Genomic DNA, 23,434 nt, shown 5'->3' with positions numbered 1-23,434 from the left:
GTTATGCTGGTATACTGACTCACCAAATCAGGTCATATTTGAAAGCGTTTTGCAAAAAAAATCTGGAAACAGAATGCTGCACAGATGGACAGATGGATAGACAGACAGACGACAAACAGACAGACACTATGACTGCTATATGACATCCTACAGAGGGCATACAAATGTAACACCTAATTCTTATTCAAATATGATATAATTTTTTAAAGCTGACCTAGAGTAAACTCAATAAATTCAAAGCTTATACCAACAAATAAACCTAAAAATATAAACCTGAAACAAGTACAACCATATTTCCAAACCATAATTCTAATTAATTAGGAACAAGAAATCACAAAGGTCTATTGGAATTATTTGCCTTGCAACCCAGAGGTGCCAAGTTTGATCCCCACTGTAAGACAATCATATTATTCAGGGGTGTCAATTGTCCCAAATTTGAAATCCGGAAAATTAAGCCGTAGTATAAAGGGAAGAGAGGGCCCAACCCCCCCGAGCCCTAGCTTATTGTTCTTTTTTTATAGTCTTTCTAGGTGCAATTTCTGGTGAGTACAATGCGAAATATTATAAACCAAACCATCCGTAACACTGCAGGTGTATTTGTCATTCTAAACAAATGATATTAAAGACTTCGAAATTAAATTAAAATCGACAAACCAGCGTATCCTAAACGACTGTCCGAAAACATGTTGCGATACATCATTTGCAAATGAAATAAAATATGTATATCGTTTGACTGCAGAAAATGAAAACCAGTAACCTAGCAAATACGCAGTCAATATATAATTTGATTAAAATATTGTTTTAAAATATGATATTGCAGTGCTTTACTTAGCCAGTTACTGCTCATGTCAGTGCCAGCCGCTTACCAATCAGAAATCAATAGATAAAATCGGTACCAAGCGCAAATGTCCGGAATGCCAACGATGCTATAACAATATTCGTTCTGAAATGATCCCGCACTAAAAGAATTTTGTCCCTACCCCCACCCGCCTTAAACAACTCATCGGATCTACATTCACCTCGAAATCAACCCTGGACGGCTCAAATCCGGATTTCCGGAATAATCCGGAAAATTGACACCCCTGATTATTGCATAAGAACTAAGAGTGTGTTTCTATAAGACTTAGGCTTCCATTAGAATGCAATCAAGCTTAAATGACATCAAATTGTCGAATTGGTATAAAATAAACATTCAAACAGAACTTTAATTAAAAGCAAAATCCTTAAACTAAAGAATCACCTAATTGTGACCTTAAAATACCTGAATGATATCATCATCCTCTTGAGACCAGCAATCGGCATCATCATAGTCGTTCAGGTTGCCGTAGACACTGAAGTCTCTCGGCGAGGTGTTGCCATGGTGATAGTAGGTGACTAAATCCTCCTCCGACCTGGTGTAGCGGAGAGTATTCTCCAGGATCTTGTTGGGCACCTGGCTGGTGAGTGTGTTGTCACACTGCAGGACCTCAACGTATATCAGATATGGAGCCTGCCAACAAAGAGAGATCAAGAATAAGTCTAATGTGATACAAGAGCACCGCATAACGGGTGCCACGCTAGGCTGCGAAAGCTTGTCAAAATTTTTTTTTTTTTTTTAGAGGTCACAGTGACCTTGACCTTTGACCTAGTGACCCAAAATGGGTGTGGCGTGTAGAACTCATCAAGGTGCATCTACATATGAAGTTTCAAAGTAGGTGGAAGCACTTTGATTTTAGAGCGAATGTTAAGGTTTATGTTAAAGTTTTATATTAGAGGTCACAGTGACCTTGACCTTTGACCTAGTAACCAAAAAATGGGTGTGGCGTGTAGAACTCATCAAGGTGCATCTACATATGAAGTTTCAAAGTTGTAGGTGGAAGCACTTTGATTTTAGAGCCTATGTTAAAGTTTGATATTAGAGGTCACAGTGACCTTGGACCTAGTGACCCAAAAATGGGTGTGGCGTGTAGAACTCATCAAGGTGCATGTACATATGAAGTTTCAAAGTTGTAGGTGGAAGCACTTTGATTTTAGAGCCAATGTTAAGGTTTTAGCACGACGCCTACGGCGGACGAGCTGGCTATGACAATAGCTCGGGTTTTCTCCGAAAACAGCCTCGCTAAAAATTATGATTTCTATAGGAAAGACTGGTTTGTTGATTTTTTTCTATAAAAAAGGTTGGTTTCTTCATTTTTTTCTAGAGAGAAAGTTGGCTTGTTTGATTTGTCTATAGAGAAGGTTGGTTTGTTCTTTTTTTCTATAGAGAATGTTGGTTTATTCTTTTTTTTCTTTACAGAAGGTTGGTTTGTTTAATTTTTTTTCTAAAGAACTGGTATGTTTGTTTGATTTAGTCCATAGAGAAAATTGGTTTGTTCTATTTTTTTCAATTGAGAAAATTGGTTTGTTCTGTTTTTCAAAGTTTTTAACAGTTTTCAGTCCTATCATGACAGTCCATCAACCTATTTACTCTCTTCTTTTATTTTCCTTTTCATAAAATAACACTTTTTAACAGTTTTTCAGTCTCCTCACTTTCTGTCAATCAACCTGTTCATTCTCTTCTTAAACACTCTTAGATCATTTTATTGGTATACCATAAAGTCATACATGCCATAATTTTTTAGGTCCAAAGCGGGACATTCCATAAAAAATTGTCGGGACATTTACCAAAAAGCAGGACACCTAAAACGATCTATCATTCCACCTTTACTATAGTCAGTATAGTACTAACAAAAACTCTTGATACTTTTATTCAAGACATAAAACATCTGATATGAAGCATGAAATCTAAAACATAACAATAACAGTTTTATTAAATAAGACAATAGCAAACAACGAAGATAATATTCATCTGTTTAAGAGTACAAAATCTAGAACATTACGACAACAATACTCATTATATTAATTTCAATGGCAAACATTAACGCAGGGGAGGCTATCCAGTTGACTGAAAGTACGGGTTACAGTACACTATCTACCGAACAGTTACATCAGTTACACACGGAATGCGCGGCTGTACACATTTCCGTATTTTGTTTTCTTCTTATATACACAGATTAAACTGAATTGTGAATTGTCAGGCGCTGTATTGGGGTAGTGTCAAACTGTCATGAATAACAACACGTTGTTTTTATTACAATAACACAAGACAAGATGGGTACCACTTTTACTGTTTGTTGCGATGTTTTTTTAAGCATGTGTCCATGCGCAGTTTGTTACTTGTCAATTGTCGCGGCTTAATTGGAGTAGGGTCAAACTGTCATGCATAGCATCTCGTTGTTTTAAGCTTAATTGGAGTAGGGTCAAACTGTCATGCATAGCACCTCGTTGTTTTTATTACAATTACACTAGACAGGATGGGTATCACTTATTGGACTGTTTGTTGCGATTTTGGTATATTCACATTCGGAATATCCCGCTATATTGGAACTTAACATTGAATGTAAAAGACTCATTTATGACGTAGCGTTAATTTTACAAAACAATTGTTTTGTAAACCGTTTCAAGCAAATACAAAATAAACACATTTTCAACATTTATTTCATTATAATAAAACTATCGATAGCAATAAGCGACCACTATCTTGAAGACCACCATGGTGTGAATGCCTGATGAAATCAATAATTAGCCGATAAATCGCTGATAAGGTGTCATAAACAACACTGGTACACACGATAAGTAGAATCGGATTGTAAATTGGGGGCAATAAAGGGATTAGCGGTGGTAAGTATTAGCGAAACAGAGCTTGAATAGCGAATTTTATTGGGAACCTATACACCTTACATCATTTTTTTACGAGTGTCGGGACAAATCGTCTCATGGCGGGACGGCGGGACAAAGGGCCCAAAAGCGGGACTGTCCCGCCGAGATCGGGACGTATGGCATGTATGTAAAGTGCAAACACTGCCGTACCTGAATCAGAAGACTGGGAATACATGGCCAAATGAAATAACTGTATGACAAATACCTTTAGAAGTTATTAGGAAAAGCTTGGATTGAAAGTCATTATGGAGAGTCCAGTAGTCTATCAACTTAGCAGGCAAGGTTCAACCCTTTACATATAAAGTAATGCAGTTGTCTTGTTTTTTACTAAAATCACCTACAAAAGTTCTGTGGAAAAGCTTTGATCCCAATATTGAGTCCAGTGGTCTATCAACTGAGCAGAACAAGAAGATTCAACCCTTAGAGTACTAAGAAACTCAATTGTCTAGTTATTTCACTACAATCACCTTTTCCTTGGAGTTGAGTACGACGCTCTGTGTGTGTGGTATACGGACAACATGGTGGTCAAACTGTACGGTGGGCAGCCAGACACGCGCTGGGAGGTTAAGGTTCAGCATGGCCAACTCAGCCATGAGACGCGAACCTGAAGGAAACAAGGCATATTCATGACTACAACGGCTGTCCAATTTTTTATTTTGTTCAACGTGTAAGGATTTATGTTGTGTATCATTCATGAAACAAGAGAATCAATGAGTCTGTGCATTGCTAACATGAGTGACGGTAAAGCTTTGTGTAAGATAACTGGTTAATTAACTATCTTTGAACAAAGTAGGTCGTGTGTCAGAATTATAACTATTATAGACATGAACAAACAACATATGACAAGTAGTTTATTGTTAGATTAGAAATGAGGAACTAATGTTTAGCACTAAATAATGGATACATTATTAAACAACTTCCCAATAAATATTTTACCATAAACACTGACAAATATGACCATTTTGCAGGTTGTGTTTTGCATATTGAAAATCATTTATCTATCTATTTTACATTTTCCATATATCTTGTTTTTGGAATATATTCACAAACACCATATTCAGTATATTGAAAATGTAAGGCTTATCGCTCTTTTCATCACAGGATGCACTTCTGCTATACAAAATCTATCATGTCTTGTTTTTCATAGGCCCATAACATCTCACCTCTTTTTTCCCAGACACCCCCCCCATACTCAAACTTTGGTATACTGAAAATCTCTGACTCCAGAAATCCATCCAAGTGCATTAGTAAAATCATCCATAACATAACAAATTTCAGGGCTTTCCAAGTGATTGCAAAACTATAAAACGGCAACAAATTGACCCATTTATGAAATGAAAGATCTCTACAGCTTTGACTTTTTCTGATTGAAAAAACCCCCACCTAAAATAGCAAGAACGACTTTTTTAAATCCAAAGCAAGGCAAATTTGGCTTAATAAAAATGTTGAACAAGGAAATGCGCTGCAATGTCCAGTTTTCTGCTTTTAACATATTGTAAAATCATTTATATTTGTCGGCATGATATTGAGCGTGTTTTTTAAATCACTGCATTTCTGAATTTGGAAAAAATAGAGGAAATTGTGATGGTCATTTTCCAATGTGTTTGTGTTTAATTCTGGGTTCGGTCAACTTATGAAATTAACAAAAATTAATGTCCCAAGAATAAAATTGATTCTACAGTATTATGCTAATATTTCTCACCTCTCAGTTCTTTGGTAGGAAGTTGTGCCAGTCTGGAGCCTATGCTCATCATAGCCTTTACAAACTCAATCTGTGGAGACAGTCTTGGGGACTAAAAAACAGTTCACTTGATAAAATGAACATCTCTCACAGAAAATATATCTTAGCAATTAATACAGATAAAGCATGAACATGTTGTTTCACTGGCTCTAAATTTCATATTTTTATCAACTACTACAAAGATAAATGTTTGAAAGATAAATATGCAGTATAAAAGTGTTTTTTTAATTTGTTTTATCAATAAACAAAAAAATGAAATGTAGACAGATTAATAGAATTTTTATAATTTATTTGCTTATTTGGCAATGTGAAAGTTGGACATAACCTAAGCCGTGATGTACCTATCCACTCTTCCATGTCCATGGCTAAGTTAAAGAGCACATAACTAAAAACTAAGTGGATCCCTGTACATATATAAAGTCTTGCACATCAACTCTTCATGGTGATGACATATTTAAAGTTTCAATTTAAGCGCTTGAGAATATTTAAGTGTAGAAATAGTTCCAAAAAAATGTAGATTTTATGCTTCTTCAGTAAGAATGGCAAAGTTAAAAAATGGCGCATAGCTCAGAAACTGGCGGAAAAGTGAAAAGTGAAAATGAAAAGTGTTTTTCACATCTACACTTCATGGCGGTGACATATTTCAAGCAGTCCGCATAGGTTAATCAGAGAAGACACTTAGGGCTTTTATTGAATATTTCCTTTAATGGAGGTCTCTTATAAACAAAAATCAAGTGAAGGCCAAAAGTGTCGTCCCTGATTAGCCTGCAAGGACAGCACTCGCTAATCTGGGACGACACTTTACGCACATGCATTAAGCCCAGATTTCTCAGAACAAGACTCATTATATAATATAAATCCCCTACCCCACACTGGCAGGGCACAAGTTTTCCAGTGAGATCGTTCTTCATGGCCTCTGTGCTCTTGTGGCACAGACAACCTGAGTCAAAGGCACGCCCAGACGCCAGGTCACCGCACGAATAATTGTGATGCGTGAGATTTGATTGGCTGCTGATTGCCTTCACAAAGACACCTAAAAATAAGCATGATTCTGTATAAAGTGATACAACCCTATCCTGGTTGCTAACTTTAATTAATTACCTACACTACGTCTAACATGATTTCTGCCTAAAACACAGAGCCAAGAAGACATTTTTTCGGCAAATCACTTTGACCAGAAGGTGTTCCCATCGCGACAGAATCGCAGTGACAGTGGGTGAGCACTGCGGGCTTTATAGGGAAATCCATCTCACAGTGGACCACAGCAATCTTGGTGCTTTGTGGTGAAATGCAGGAACATGTAAATGAACATGTAAATTAATGCATTTCCAACTTTATAATGTTTGCAAAGCTCGTGTTTTCCAGTCTTTTTTGTTAATTTGTATGTATTACTTATGTGTATTATCAAAAATCATAATTTTTTAACTCTTTCTTGTTAATCCTTATTACAGAATCATTCTATATGTCTTACAAAGAGAGGAAATTTAGTTTGCATTCATGATTCATGTTTGTTTCTATTGTTCCGTGCACATGTTAATATTTATTGTGTGTAAACAAAGTTAATCTTTTCATCAAGACATGCAAGCAATTAAATTCTCAGGGTAATTTGCTTTGTTTCCCTTTGCAAATATGCATAAATTCTATATACATGTACATGCGCATTTTATTGCCAAGTTATCAACATTTATTGAAGCTTAATAATAATGTATTAATATAATTAAATACATTATAAAACAAGAAAACTGCTTTACTTTATATTTATCAGAATATATAAAGATTCTTTTATCAGTGTTCTCCGGAGAAATCTGAGTTGCCAGTTATATTTCCAAAGTAGCCGGCTACAAAGCATTTAATGGGTGTATTTGCGCCATTTTAACTGATATTTTGGTGAAAAGTAATCAGTTTCTAGATTAAATGTAACCGTTGAAATGGCCGGCTGCCGATGCTTCCAGAGAAAACTGCCTTTATATACTAAGTTTTGTTGTCAAATAAATAACAGGTATACAAAATAGTCACTCGCCAACATAACTGATCTTTTCGCATGCGTATGATATTAAAATATTGCTTAATTGAATACTTACTGTGCATGTCATGAATTTATAATTCATTCAAAAACAATAGAAACAGGAAATAACTAAAATAGTCTGATATCGAAGTAAATGTAACTTGTTTTTATGTAATTGTTTGCAAACTATATATGAACACAAACAAGCAAGTTTAACATTTTGTTTGGTGAAATGTTAACAAAAAAGAATAATTTAAATGAACAGCAAGAAGAAACAATAAAAACATAACATGAAGCATGAAATGCAACCTGTACTCACGCTCAATGTAAGACAGATCAATGGATTCTGCAACAAGGGTAAACACACAAAAAAACGGTGGAATATTTTGCAATTTGCATACATCAACATTTTAAACATTATAGGGGTCAATGTCTAAATGTAGACGTCAATTCACATGTATGTGCATTTCACCGTGACCCAATCAGACTGTGGTGGTCCTGATCGCTCGACTTCATATTATCAACATTTTCATCGATACTGTCTCCGTAATTTGCCACTGCAACATCACCGGGTTCCAGGATATTCCGCAGTGTATCGCTGTGATTAATGGTAGTGTGTTTTGCTGGGTTGAATTACGGTGATGCATGGCAAAAGGTAGAAATCCCGCTAGATGAAATGTATGTGAATTATTTTTCATTTATTTTGTTGCAAAGACATAGAAAATCAAATATCTCACATGTGTATTAATTGTTTTCATTCAGTTTCAAAAGTTGGTAAACATTATAAGCCCCACTGTGGTCTAAAACACAGGAAAAAGGGGCTACATGATTCTGGAAAAAGGTAAGGCAAATTTACCTCTATGCTTACGGAGCATTAGACTTTGTTAACAAAAGTTATTTTGTTATTTTACAGGAATTTGCCATTCGGCTAGACCAATTAGGTTCTATGTTAAATGTATAATATTTGAATTATCTCTCCCTTTTTTCCATGTTATATTTTATGTTCAACTTAGCCATAACCTTTATTAAGATGCTTGCTAAGCACACATGATTCCAGGATAAACCCACACAAATAATATTGTGGTAAGCGCTCCAAGACTTTACAGTTAAACCAAACGCTTTATTTTTGTAACCTTAGAATTTGGACTTCCTGAATCAGCCAAAAGAAGGTCAATGTCATATTCAAAATAAACAAAGGGTTATGTTGGCCTGTTGCTAGTATCAAAGCTTTTTAAAAGCATTATTATTGTCATATGCAATTTGTCAGTTTGGGCTTATCTCATATGGCCAGAAGGATAGAAAGAGGAATGACAAAAAAACAGGCCAATCTCTATATGCCCCATTGCATCAGAAGATGACAATAGCATAAATAAGAGCACCGCATAATGGGTACCACGCTTGGCTGCGGGTGCAGTTTTAAATAAATGAAAGCTTGTCAGTGACCTTGACCTTTGACCTAGTGACCCAAAAATGGGTGTGGCATGTAGAACTCATCAAGATGCAGCTACATATGAAGTTTCAAAGTTGTAGGTGGAAGCGCTTCAATGTTCAAAACCTTGACAAAATGTTAAGGTTTTAGCAAGACGCTGACAGCGGACGACACGATGACAGACACGACACGACGACGGACACGACACAACGAGCTGGCTATGACAATACCTCGGGTTTTCTACGAAAACAACCGAGCTAAAAATTACTGATTATTCTTAATTGCTACATGCAGATCATAACCAACACCTACCAGTAGCATCTGACCTTGACCTTATATGTGTTTTCTTGCTAGAGGGAGACAGTGTTGTCCCTAGCGACTGGGGCATTGTCCCTAGCGACTGAGTAGTTTCGCAGCTGGGCTCCACAAGGCCAGGGGCGGTGGCCACACTGGGATGATGCTTCTGCAGCTGATGTTGATGTTTGTGGCTGTGACTTCAAGGAAAAAGTGGTGAATTTATAGGTATGTGGGCAACAACAAGTTTAATAAAATAATATTTAAATCCACTGCATCTTTTTAAGTGTGGCATAAGGAAAGAAATGAAAATTGCATGCTTTGCAAGATTTATATACTCGTGGCAATATCCAATTAATATTCAAGAGTCACTTTTTATGTCTTGTTGTATTTGTTAAAGCTACATGTACCAGTAACTGGTAGATATACAATTGTTCTATATCATTAATGTACATATGTCAATGTGTTAACTATTGTTTCATGTGCATGTATTATAACCTATACTAGTGTATCAATCGATCAGCAACATGAAGCTTTAGATTGATCACAAACAAGAATAAGGCCATCATTCAGGAAGGTTAACCCTTTCAGTGCGGGAACCGAATTTTAAAGGCCTTTGCAAACAGTTTGGATCCAGATGAGACGCCACAAAACGTGGCGTCTCATCTGGATCCAAACTGTTTGCTATTCTGATAGTATTCTTTGAAAAAAAAATAAGAAAATGCTTATTTTACAAATTCAGCAGACGACATTTTAGCAGACGACAAATTTCCCAGCATGCAAAGGGTTAAGCACTTCAATTAGATTAAATTACATTTAAGCCTTGTTCTATGAAAACGGGGGGTTATGCATACATGTGTGTAAACTGTTATCCCAGATTTGCCTGTCAAGTTTGCACAGGCTAATCAGAGACCACACCATCTGGGTTTTTAGGGGGGGAATTTTCCGTTTAAATGAAATCTCTTTTTAACCAAAATCTAATTTAGGTTGAAAAAGTTGTCCATGATTAACCTGTGCATACCGCACAGGCTGATCATCAGGGAAGACACTGTACAAACATGGCATTGCATTACGCCAAGACACTGTACAAACATGGCATTGCATTACGCCAAATTCTCAAAACCAGACTCATTTAATCTATAACAAAATCAAACAGGAAGATTTCCTGCACTACCCAGTAGCATACATAGTAATTGATATAATTATTGTGACCCCACACTAAACAGGAACAAAGAAACAGACACATAAACTTGAGCTGGCTATTGTAAACAACAAACAATTCACCCTCCTGTTTGGTATGCCTGTAACAAGGAACTAAACTAGTTACTCATTCTTAATAAGCCTATTACTATATCTTTGACATTCTGGTTGAAAAACAACAACAAATAGAAATCCCCTAGTAAGGAAAATAATTTTTGTTTGCAATGCAATTAATTAGTACAACAGATAATGTGCATGGAAAATAACCCAGATAGATAATGTGTCCTATTAATCGTCCTCATATACTGCAAAACAATTATGTTGTTTGTTTGTTTTCTACTACAAGTTGTGGTGGACCAATACCACAAACAATGTCAAGTCCCACAAATGCAGACCTGGTTGTTATTTGCCACATATCCATAGTGACAAGCTTGCAAAGTTTTTTTTCGGCGTAAGCTGTATTAAGCCAGCTTTTCACCTTAGCCTGACCTTTGTTAGCGTCCAATAGAATCCAAATAAAACTTCCCGCGGCCAAGTACAGATAAATACACTTCATTGACTGCATTGGCTGATTTGAGAATACGACCAGAACATTGGAAACATGTCCGCGTCTTTGTAACACTGTTTTACTGCGTGTTCAGCATGAAACAATTTTATATCTAATGTAAAGGCTTAATAGATAGATCAGTTTTACACTCAATCTCAACATCAATACAGTTTGTGCGTCCACCTTTTATTTTCAGAAGATTTTCAGCGCGAGAACGTTTGCACTTAAAGGCTATGTTTTCATATTTAGTACTAACTTCCATATTCCTGTCAACATGTTAACATGTTAAAGTATAGAGAGCAGTGGAAGCGAAGACTCACTTTAATGTATTGCATTTCAACTCGCGAGGTATATCGGGTCAATTTGCGGCCACTGTGAGTGAATGTCAGAGATTACGTACAGGTCATCGCTTCGTCTCTACCCTATGTGCTGATCGGAGTTCGCGGCCAGGAAAATAATCGTTACATAATAAAGACGCTATAGCGTGAACTAGGTGAACTGGAATTTTCTTTAGACCAGACAGATGTTAAATGAAGATATCCAGCGATATCATATGGTATGTCAATAATAGATTCTTAATGTGTTTACAACAATACCATGATAAATATTATTTTTAATTAATTTAACAAGAATTATGCCATCATATTGACTAATGAATTAAGCATGAGCGCAATGATTCTCGATACTGTTAATAATCGAATCAAATAGCAACGCCAGACAAACCACTAAAACAGGTTTGTTCGAAGAACGCGCGTATAAATATTTAAAATATGTACGGATACTTCGCGTGTGGCCGGTTGACTCATATGTTTTAATTTCACTTCCATTCTTCTTTTGGTTTTCTGTTTTGTATCTATGCGTTTATGACCAGAAATATGTAATAATGTAAAATAAGCCGCTAAACTCCGCGTATTATCCCGTACTGCGTTTGCTGCAGCTAAGAACTGCACAGAAAAAGACATTCGCTATCTTTGATCTCATTCATTGAAGTCTTTACCTTTCATTAACTGCAACCACAATCAACGCCGTATATCTTTTTTAAAAGATATTTCTTGTTATATCTGATGTTCACTTTGTAAATGGGCTGTTTCGAACATACGTTAACAATTAACAAGTGTACACGTTGTTATAAGGGAGAACTTACACGGCAATATATGCATCAAAGTTTTATCTTACAAACTGTTCTATGTTTAGAATACAATATTATGATTGATGTAAGTTTGGATGCACAAGTTTCGTTTGGAGATACAAATAAACTAAGGCAATAATAAACTTAATGATTAACATTATTATGTATATAAAAATGGTGACAACCAAATTTATTAATGATTATATTTTGAAAATATTTTATCGTTGTTGTTTTTTCTTAAATATGTGTGTACAAATTGTCTATTTGTTTTTCAGAAGGATGGAGAATTAAGAGCGTAAACAAAAATTATAGTCAAAAATCCGAAAAAAAAATGGCCCATAAATAGCCAAGAATGGTATGTAGACATTACAACTTACCTCAATTCTTCGTTTAAGATGAGGTTACGCAGTTTCAGACCCTGTGACGTCCGCCATGTGGGTTTAAGAACGCTTGCAGAAAATGCACTGAGTAACCACACGCACTTCACTGAGAACTCAACGCTACTTCGACACCTGTAACATACACATGATCAGAAAAGGTCTTACAATCCAGGAACAAATAATTATTGATATCAGGGCCCGTACTCACCAACCAATAATTAGTCTTTAGTCTAACAATAAAGAATATTCTTTAAATTGTATATTCTAATAGTATAAAACAGTTCAATATGCTATGGAATTTAACAACTCTAAATAAACAAGTAACTTATGAATTAAGCAACATTTGCCAGTTTGTTTGTATTCAAATGCTGAACATATCTTTCTTAGTTCTATGTCTATTCTTAATCACTAAGTCAAAGAATGGGTTGATGAATATGAACCCTTCTCTCAAATTTCAGAACTTAACCCTTTACCTCTTAGATACGTATTTAACCATTTACCTCTTAGATACGTATTTAACCATTTACCTCTTAGATACGTATTTAACCCTTTACCTCTTAGATACGTATTTAACCCTTTACCTCTTAGATACGTATTTAACCCTTTACCACTAAGATACGTATTTAACCCTTTACCTCTTAGATATGTATTTAACCCTTTACCTCTTAGATACGTATTTAACCCTTTACCACTTAGATACATATTTTCATGCATTTGTAGTCCCTTAGAAAGTTATATCTAATTTAAAACCTTTCTTACTATATTCAAGTTTTAAGGCTTCATTTCAAACCCTTAGATACTGATGAGCAGCAAACAGCATAAAACCTGAACAGACTGTGAGTTACTCGTAGGCTGTTCTGGTTATATGCTGTTTGCACATTGCCATTTTCACTTTGCTTATTAGTGGGAAAGGGTTAATAAGAGCCGTAAGTGAGCAGAAAGGTATCATCAGAAAGGAGCATAAATCACATCCCCTCCTGCAATATGGGAAACCATTATTTTACACACAATTCAGTATCCATTGTAACTGATTACTTAGAGCTAACAGTAAGAAGAGCTTTGAAAACTTTTAATTACAAAAAAAACAAAACACCACAATTATTTTAGGACAACATGTACATGTAACTATAACAAAATAATAAACAGCATTCGCACATATCAAAAAGGCTTTTCCTGGTCAGGTGTATCTACAGGTCTGTTAAACAGACTCATTCTCAATGAGAAAGTTTTTTTTAAATGCAATTTGAAAACAATTCCCAATTTATTTTTTGTTTTTGTAACAAAGTTTCTTATGATTTTTATATCTAAATTTTTAATCAAAATGTTTTATTTTGTTCTCATAATTTTCATTATTATAAAGAGTTATATTTAATAAGTTTTAACCAGATCAGTGGACTCTTTTAGCGAAAAAATGCCCATTCCCAAAAATGCATTTTTCCAAACTGGCCAGGAAAAGGCCTGTAGCTTTTCGTTGTTTTATTCACCTGTGCACAAGGTATGGGTGGACGGCCTCTGCCACATCATGCATATGAATGTACATGTTCAACAGCTGGGGTAGGTAGAAGTCCACGTCGCTGTCCATAAAACTGAACATTTTGTTGGCTGAAAATAGTTGTGCGCATATTTATTACAATATGTTTGTATCAGGGATTTAAATGCACAAGCACCTTAGAGTTTGTGCTGCTGTTAACATGTTTCAATCAAATATTTGATAACAAAATGCTTCAGACAATGTAATACATTGTAATGTTTAAATAATGACCTTATAGAAAAATATACATGTGAACAATTAAATACAATAAGGATGCTATTAAACATACATATAGTTAGAATAAGCAACAATTGCAAATATGTGTTTTTATATCTGTTTGAATGATTGTGATACATGTAATATGGTCTTATTCGCACTTTAATCCTCAATTTGTTCATCATTTTTCAGATTGTATTTATTGTATACATGTATATTATTATGAATATATTTTAACATTGTGACCATACATAATTTAATAGCGGCCCCTTACATGTAAATCTTGCATCAAGCAAGATTGAAAAGATAAAAACTTTAAATTTAGCTGAAGAAATTGGATATCCTTTTCTACTCTTTAACTGCATAGCATGAAAAAAAAAAGTTTCATATTAGAACTAAACTGCATTTAAAATGTATTTATTAAGCAGACAAAAACTCTAGTTTTATCAAACAACATTATGAGAAACCTTGAGAACTATTTTTGTAATACAGTTGTATTTGCATAACATTAACCAACACAACATCCTCTCTGGCTTCAATTCACTCATATGATCACCCACCACATGCCTTAATACATGCAGCTCAGTCATGTGTTGTGCTTTAAAGAGAACTTCATTGTTTTGTACAGAACTTAATGTGTGGTTAGTTTATGTTGTCAATTTACTTCACTGTTTTGTACAGAATTCCAACAAATAAATTCATGTGTGGTTAGATGAAGTTTATTTCGTTAATTTTACTTTTTTATATAACTGCCCTAGTTGGTAGACTAATTTAATTCTTAACTAATTGAACAACTATTTACTTGATTCAGCGTTTAAGAGTCAATTAAAACTTAAAGCAAGTGTTGTATACAAGAGTTTTTAATGTCTTGGATTTTCTTTAATTTGAACAATTAATATCACAATTTTCCGCCAAACAAAAAAGACCAAATGATGCTTATCCAAGTTATATGAAAAGTTACAAACTTTTCCAACCATTCAGAAACAAACCCATTCATTTTCACATTTTTGCTCATTTAACCAAATTTTAAAAAGAATATTTGTTTTAAAATAAGGTTCACATTTCCTGAGCATATATATGTACATGTAGGCAATTGAAAACAGATTTTTTCTTCACTATGCAGCCATTAACATGCTACAGATATTATAAGTTATCAATGAAAGAAGATACACCTAATTAATCGGTATTCAGAATAACCACTTCTAACCCAATCCCATATCATAAATGTTGTAATAAAAATAGCCATAAAAGCAAGTACGCTGGTGCAACTGTCAGGCTGTCAAATTACATGTAGCAATTAAGAAGTTTCTTCAATATTATATCAATAACCTAATGTTGTATGTAATTTGGCTAGTAAAGAGCAATCCCTTATAAAATTATTATAATGTATGGCACTTTTTTACCACGTAGATATGTATTTTGATGCATTTGTAGTCCCTTAAAAAGTTAAATTTAATTAATAAACTTTTTTTTACTAGATTCAAGTTTTTAAGGTTTCATTTCCAACCCTTAGATATGGATGAGCAGCAAACAGCATAAAACCTGAACAGCTGCCAGTTACTCGCAGGCTTTTCTAGTTTTATGCTGTTTGCACATAGGCATTTTTACTTTGTTTCAAAGTGGGAAAGAGTTAAGCTAGGCATAATTTCATGTAACAGTGCATTTGTTGAACATTTTCTCATACAGGTGTATTATACATGTACGTACATGCTTACATTATAACTTATCACCTGCACCAAACAATACATGTACATGTATTCCTTTAGTTTTCACTGTCCATAAAAAGATTTCTAAACAGAAATGTCTCAATTTTATTAAACAGTTCATGAAAGAAAGTATTTGAAACAAGAAATATCTTTAAAAAAGATATACGGCGTTGATTGTGGTCGATGTTTATGAACGATCAAAAGTTATCTCTATGAGATAAAAAGTAGCGGATGCCTTTTTTTCTGCGCAGTTGTTAGCTACATCATAAGCAAATCAATTACGGGGTGTTGCGCCAGATTTCGTGGCTTATTTTGCTTTATGTGATATTATTACTCAGATATCTATATTTACAGAATAGAAAAACACAAGAAACATGAAAATAAACGAGTGCATATAGGTCAGCCAGCAAATTACTCGAATCTAATTTAATTGCATAATTATAGTATAGCGAATTATTGTGGTCATGCTTAATAAACTGGTCTAAATGGATAAATATTTCTAATTAATTTTATCAAAATTGGTCCTTATCATGCAAATTTTGAAGCCATATTAAAAATCGATGATTGACATACCACAATAATATCGCCGAATATCTTTATTTAGTATCTTTCTGATCAAAACAGACTTCAAGTGCACAAAGTTTAAGAGACGGCGTTTATATAAAGATTTCTGCAACTGACCGCAAACTGACCTTGATACCTTGCGGATTGGAATGCAATGCATTACAGTCACTACGTTATTGTCAGTAAGACACAATGATCGCAACCCCTTTTGCGAACTCCGGTGATGAACTGTATATAAACTCTGACTTTCACAAAATGACCGCGTATTGACCCGAAACCTCGCGGGTTGAAATGCAATGCAAGTAAGTACTAAATATGACAACATAGCCTTTAGTTAAACGCTTTTGCGCTGGTAATTCTCTGAAAAAAAAAGGTGAACGCACAAACTGTATTTATGTCGAAAATTGATTGTTAAACTGTTCTATCTATTGGGCCTTTTCATTAGAGATAAAATTGTTTCATGCAGTAAAACAGTGTTACAAAGACGCGGATATGTTTCCAATGTTCTGGTGTTATACTCAAATCAGCCAATGGAATAAATGAAGTGTATTCATTCGTACCTAGCCGCGGGAAATTTCATTTGAGTATTATTGGACACTTACAAAGGTCAAGTCAGGGTGAAAAGCTGGCTTATTCAGCTTACGCCGAAAAATAATGTTAACAAGCATTAAATTCTGATAAAATGGGTACATGTATCTGCATAAACGAAAGTTGAATTCTTGAAAATAAACTACTTTTATATAGAATTGTGAGCATAGAAAAGTATGTATGTTTATGTTACCATGGAAAAGCCAGATTCCTATTGGATATCTATCAGAAATATGATGAATCATTCATTTCAGGTAATCCATTATGATCTACAGTCAGCACATGGCTTAATGGAAGATATTGGAAACATTGTTTCTCCACAAAGCTTTTGTAGGGGAAAGTGAACAACTGGTGTATTAACCCTTTAAGCGCTGGAACCGAATTTTAAAGGCCTATGCAAACAGAACGTGGCGTCTCATCAGGATCCAAACTGTTTGCTATTGTGATACATGTAGTATTCTTTGAAAAAATATCGAACAAAATGCTAATTTTAGACATTCAGCAGACAACATTTTAGCAGACGACAAATTTCCCAGCATGCAAAGGGTTAAACACGCAAAGCTTTATCAGATAAATGATTTTTCACTTATATTGCGTTTTATCTTATTATATTCTTATTCATGTAACTGTGAATATCTGTATTCATGTAACATTAAAGGCGCTGCCCACCGAAAATAATTAATAAATATTTGCTGAAATGGCATAAGGTCTTATGACGGAAAGGTTTATTTCATTTAACAATATAAAACCAAGCATAGCGTTATAGGATAATATTAGTATACAACACTAACATTTCATTGCAACTTAGGTATATACTTGGGTATTATAAGGTCAACATTAATTAGGTCATTAATGTTTGTAAACAAACAACGCACTATGGTTATCAGCGATAATTATAATGAACTGATATAAGATTGAGAATTAGACTTTGTACAGCCTCCTCATACATTGTTCAATGAAGAATTTCAATGACCAGTGTGATCAATGTCCAGGGGAAATTCATCAACATCAAAATGACGTGCAAAAAGGAATGAACTATGGATGGTCTGAGTCAGAAAGCCTGTTTGTACATCATTCCAAACTTTGCCATATCTAAGTAACTAAAAATGAAATTTGTATATGAATTTGTTCTTCAATTTCTTATAATTGTTAAAACATTAAAGAGTATAGTATATACATGTACCTTGAAATTGATTAATAGACCATGCCGTCCATCTCACGACACCAATTTATTATTCAATAATTCAACTATTCAGCAATAATTACTGTGATTACAAATACAAAACTTTATAGCAAAACAGTGCTCAATTAGTTAGAACTAAATTTAAGGTAACCCATTTTTATTCAAAAGAGGTGCCCAGATGTGTAAAATTACGTATAATATTGATTACTTTTCATGATAATTTATCCTAAACATGGTCATTATTTGATGAGGCATTGTCTCATGGGTCAACACTTTGAGTTGGAGATAAACTTATTGAAATTAGTGCATGTCGTGCGAAGATGCCGGTTTTGAAAGATAATAACTTTGACGTATCGGTAGCAGTGAGCAAAAACTTAAAATTTAGCATTTTTATTATGTACAAATAAAGGAAGAAAATTTGGTTAACCTTTTACCACTTAGATATGTGTATTTTCACGCATTTGTAGTCCCTAACTCGCTTTAGAAAATTGAGTTTAAGACCTTTCTTACTTCCGATTCAAGTTTTCAAGGATTCATTTCTAAACTTAAGATACTGATGAGCAGCAAACAGCATACAACCTGAACAGACAGAGAGTTATTTACAGGTTGTTCTGGTTGTATGCTGATTGCTCATAGCCATTTTCACTTTGCTTCTAAGTGGGAAAGGGTTAAAGCCTTCAACTTTACTATGATCATGTGAAAATTGCTCCTATGCATCTGCACAGTCTGGCAAGGAGCTATCCAAATGAGACCAAGACACCTTGAGTAACTAGTACAGTCGACGCTGTGTAGCTCATGACCAGACAGCGTGATTGCACAGGCTGGTCTTGAGCATTGCTGGCCGCATATGGCATAAGACCCATTTTAGCATGATGCACGTCATATGATATTTTTTATCCCTGGCTTTGATTGGGCTGAGGTTAAAAAAACAATGTTCAGATGTTTATGGGCAGACATTTAACATATGATGTATCTGAACACAGATCACTACATGTACTACATGTATACATGTACATATTTATTTCACACATAAAATGTCAGTGGTGTGTAAGAATCTATACATGTACAAATAAGCTTTCTAAATTATCCACACAAAATTCATCAATTTTACAATGTCTGAATTAATGCTGACGTGCTATTGTTATCTGTCAATCATATTTAAAGTTATGACATTGTTTCATTGTTTCACCAATAAGTTATTAAAAAAAACGATGTATTTTTGGATACTAATTCAAATGAAGTGCTGAATTATTTCCAGTCAATAATAATAGCATGATTAATTATGAAATCCAAATAACTGTTCTAAGCTACTACCGCTAACATTCAAACAAGCCAAAAATGCCTTGATTATAATGTATTTGATAAAATGGAGGTTGGAGCTGAAGTACATGTAATCATTTTTCTGGTTACATTTTCATCCAGACACGTTTTTAAATGATAATGAATGTATGAGGATTATGTTTCATCATTAAGGGAAGGATCTAGAGTGATAAAGCAGGTTTCATTATGCTTCCTTTTGCCCACCCACCACTTCTGGCACTCAGGACAACACAAAGTACATGTATGGAATCCTGAAATTCTTCATTATAAAAAGTTCATTATTTATACTATTGAACAAGTCTCAAATGGCAGTGTTTTTCCCCCATTTTAGAACTGGGGTCCAGCACAATTTTGATATTGGGGCTGGGGCCTCTGAGTTAGAAAGAATCCCCTTCTTTTGACTAAAATTGGAACATCATTCTTGCAAACAATAACCAAGGAGAATAAAAAAGCCATCCTTAAGATTCTGCACTGCAAGTGTAAGACTTAAAAAAATATTGGACTTAACAAATTATTTGTGACCATATTCATAAAATTGCCATCAAAATTCTAATGCAAAAAGAATGTTGACATCAACTGATTTCCCCTGAGGTCGTAAGCCTCAGTGTGACTTGAGAGCCAAACATGTCACAAATGTGTGATGTCAGATGATCATATTTTTACCGTCTTGACAAATATCTTAAATGCTGTCTAACATGCAACACTGACAGAAGCATAGAAAGATGACACAGTGATCACATGGTGATGATCTTGTTTCTGATGAAAATAACTCATTGACAGTCTTTTTAAGTTGTTAATAATTATGTATGGGCGTTCATCAATATACTATCTGCATAAGTGCACTCTTTCTATCGCACATTCAAACGCGATATAGTGCTCTTCATTCATGAAAATATGTATCTTGCATTCGCACACAACCTCACTTTGTTTCCTTCCACCTCTGGGTGAAAGGGGGTGGGGCCCTTCTGATGGGGAATTTAAGATGAAAGAGGAATCATACTTTTTTCTAAAAGCACGAAAGCATGTTTGTATTCTGCATGGTTATAAAACATTAATTTTAATTGATAGAGTATAAGTGGCTACCTTACCATCACTTCTTATTTATTATATTGATAGAAAATCTAATGTTAAATAATAAAGTCATTATTTGAGGGTTTTTCTCATTCACTTTTAGTAAATATTTAATAAGTTTTAAGTGGAATTCAAAATAAAGTAGTTGTGTTTTTTATTTTCTGCAAGAATCTATTTATTTCCAAGTTTCAATGGAAAAACAATATGGTTAAAGCATTGACATACGTGACTCTTTATAAATCATAAGTTTAGTTGTGTTTACTTTTTGCCACACCTCTTTAAAGCCCTTGTGAAAATTCATATTACCAAATTTTCAAAAATTTAACATAAAATTAATAAGTCTTAGTTTTTTAATTTAAAATGTAAATTAAATACAGAAATAAGTGCAACCTACCTAAGTAAGTTTGAACACCAGGCTCTTTGGAGTTGAAGAGATACGATATTGCGATGGACATGTCAAACATCTTGGATTCAAACAACCTCAGCAGCCATGACGTCTGCTTTCCTGAAGACGGTCGATGCTTTGATTTCCCATTTGACAATGGAGGTCGAGATTTCAAATGACCTGAATTCTGTGAGGCGCAATCAACCGTATTGTCATCCACTGTGTCATTCACATCATGAGATAGATCCAAATCATCAGGATTTTCACATGTGTCGATGTCATGCTCAGACGGACCATTCGACCGGTGTTCATGACTTTCGAAAACCTCTTCCTGAATCGGACTTGTCGACAATCGACTGTCTAAAGATCCCAACGAGTAAGTGTCGTAACTTTTGTGAAAATGACTGAACACCATATTACGGTTGAAAATCACCTCTGGGTCTTCCAACTGACGATCCGTTCGCTCAATGGCCGAGTATGACAAACTTCTCCCTAAAGCGGAATGAGCAAACATGGGATCGATGTTCAAATCCAACTCGCTACACGTCTTAATCATATTCCCATCATTGTCACAATCGGCAAAACTCACCCTTGACCCAGTTTTTAGGGTGCTTGCACGTAACTTCACTAACCCTTCCCCATCATGCCCCTCTTCCCCTTTGTAGGCCCCATTCAAATCGGACCCTTCCTCCCTTCGCCCTTTTCCCATGTTACCTGTCGAGAGGGAGAATATTCCAACAGATTTTGACAGACACGAATTTGGTTGTTTTGTCACTAAATCTCCTTCACTTTTGAAGTTTTTGGCCATACTAACTTATTTTCCCATTTCTGACATCCAATATCCATTATCCAGCATAGGGACAGTTCACAACCACTTCAATGTAGGTTTCAACACTGTTAATGATGCTGATGTGTCATTTTAACCAGTTATTCTATACACCCCACATTCAACACCAACATCACAAAATAACAAATCTCGGCTTCCCACTCAATTACCACTTATCATTCTTAAACTACTTTAAAGAGTCAAGCAACCACACTTCATTAACATTTAACACTCTACACTTGCCAAGGTGAAATCCCACTTTATCCCCACAGGTCTGTGTCTCTATCACTAGTTTGTCACCACAGGAATGCAGCAAAATGGTGTAAGATCTGAAAAAAATAGATGTAAGACCTCTTTATAATTAATCACTATATGTCACAATGATAGCTGCAAAAATTTATTTACAGCTGTCAGTTTCAATTATCCCATGAATACAAGATACCTACTAAATGTATCTATCGTACAGTACAGCTCACTTCTTATCAACTGTGAACCAATGGCTATTGACACATAGCTGTTTGCTCTATGTGTTTACATGCAATACTGAATTAATAATAAATGTGAGGTCATTTTTGGGAGGCCCAGTTTGTTTTTTGCTCGATATTGATAGTATCTCTTTGTTTTTCAATACAATATCTATACTTAATGCAAATCAGGCTGCAGTTAACTTATAATTATTTGGAAGTTTCAACAGTATGTGAGATTTATATTTGGAGCATAATCAGAAATGAACTATAAATTACAGATTTGTTTAAAGTCAACACTTCTAAAGCAAGTGTTAATATGCCATCAGAATTCAGAAAGAAACAAAACAAAGAAACACTGAAAATAATAGGATTATTTCACTTTTAATTCCGCTGGCTTGCTCAGTTGGTACAGCACTGACTACAAATCCAATCATCAGCCACGCCATATTATACTTGTGTGGGGAGTGGTAATGAGGCCCTTTCAAGAGCCATTCTGTCCCCAAGTATGTGCCTTTAGTAACTGTAAACCAGCTAACCCAGGAAAAGAGTTTTTAAACTGACCACCATGTCCCGAGGTGAGTGCAATACTGTTCAAGATGGCGATAAATAAACAGACAATTTTCATTGAACTGCAAATTATGATACTTAACATGAGTTATATTTTGTAAGTCTTTGAACTTACGTAAATTTTGGAAGTCTTATACACTTTCCAAAATGCAAGCCCAATTTTTTTAAATTTTGCTATCTGTTGACCTGTCTTGTAACCATGTTGTCAACTTAACAATCCTATTCAGGCAGTTGTCCAGTGAAAAATATCCATTAGATGAGGTCTCATGAAGGATTATTTGGTCATCATCCATGAAAGATGTCCATGTATCTTTGGCAGTGCTTTTTTTTCAATCAAATTTAGGTCCTTTAGGGGGACCAATTCCCAATGGAAAAAATATATATATATATATATATTTTTCCCAAATGGGATCCAAAAAGTCCCAATTGAAGGTTTCAAACAAGAGATGAGTTTGTCAGAATCACAATGCCCCCTAATGCGCCGCTTTGATTTTTTTTTTTACCTTTGACCTTGAAGGATGACCTTGGCCTTTCACCACTCAAAATG

At 34.8% G+C, this 23,434-nt stretch overlaps 1 protein-coding gene across 4 annotated transcripts in view; it reads right to left on the bottom strand.

Annotated features, from left to right (window-relative positions):
- Nucleotides 1-23,434, bottom strand: part of LOC127847055 (phosphatidylinositol 4-kinase beta-like) — a 152,206-nt gene that overhangs the window by 13,392 nt on the left and 115,380 nt on the right. For 3 of the 4 annotated variants that reach the window (XM_052378608.1, XM_052378607.1, XM_052378609.1), the window contains 9 exons: nucleotides 21,037-22,182; nucleotides 13,948-14,065; nucleotides 12,461-12,595; nucleotides 9,226-9,407; nucleotides 7,804-7,830; nucleotides 6,346-6,512; nucleotides 5,441-5,531; nucleotides 4,206-4,342; nucleotides 1,262-1,489 (listed from right to left, as the gene is read on the bottom strand). In XM_052378608.1, coding sequence (XP_052234568.1) covers nucleotides 1,262-1,489; nucleotides 4,206-4,342; nucleotides 5,441-5,531; nucleotides 6,346-6,512; nucleotides 7,804-7,830; nucleotides 9,226-9,407; nucleotides 12,461-12,595; nucleotides 13,948-14,065; nucleotides 21,037-21,835 — 1,884 coding nt within the window. In that variant the 5' untranslated portion in view covers nucleotides 21,836-22,182. The remainder of the gene's footprint in view (nucleotides 1-1,261; nucleotides 1,490-4,205; nucleotides 4,343-5,440; nucleotides 5,532-6,345; nucleotides 6,513-7,803; nucleotides 7,831-9,225; nucleotides 9,408-12,460; nucleotides 12,596-13,947; nucleotides 14,066-21,036; nucleotides 22,183-23,434) is intronic. The other variant, XM_052378610.1, reaches the window with a different exon arrangement.

Source organism: Dreissena polymorpha, chromosome 10, assembly GCF_020536995.1.
Source record: "Dreissena polymorpha isolate Duluth1 chromosome 10, UMN_Dpol_1.0, whole genome shotgun sequence".
Taxonomy (NCBI): Eukaryota; Metazoa; Mollusca; class Bivalvia; order Myida; family Dreissenidae; genus Dreissena; species Dreissena polymorpha.
The sequence above is the reverse complement of the archived record's forward strand: the minus strand, read 5'-3'. Positions and strand labels throughout refer to the sequence as shown.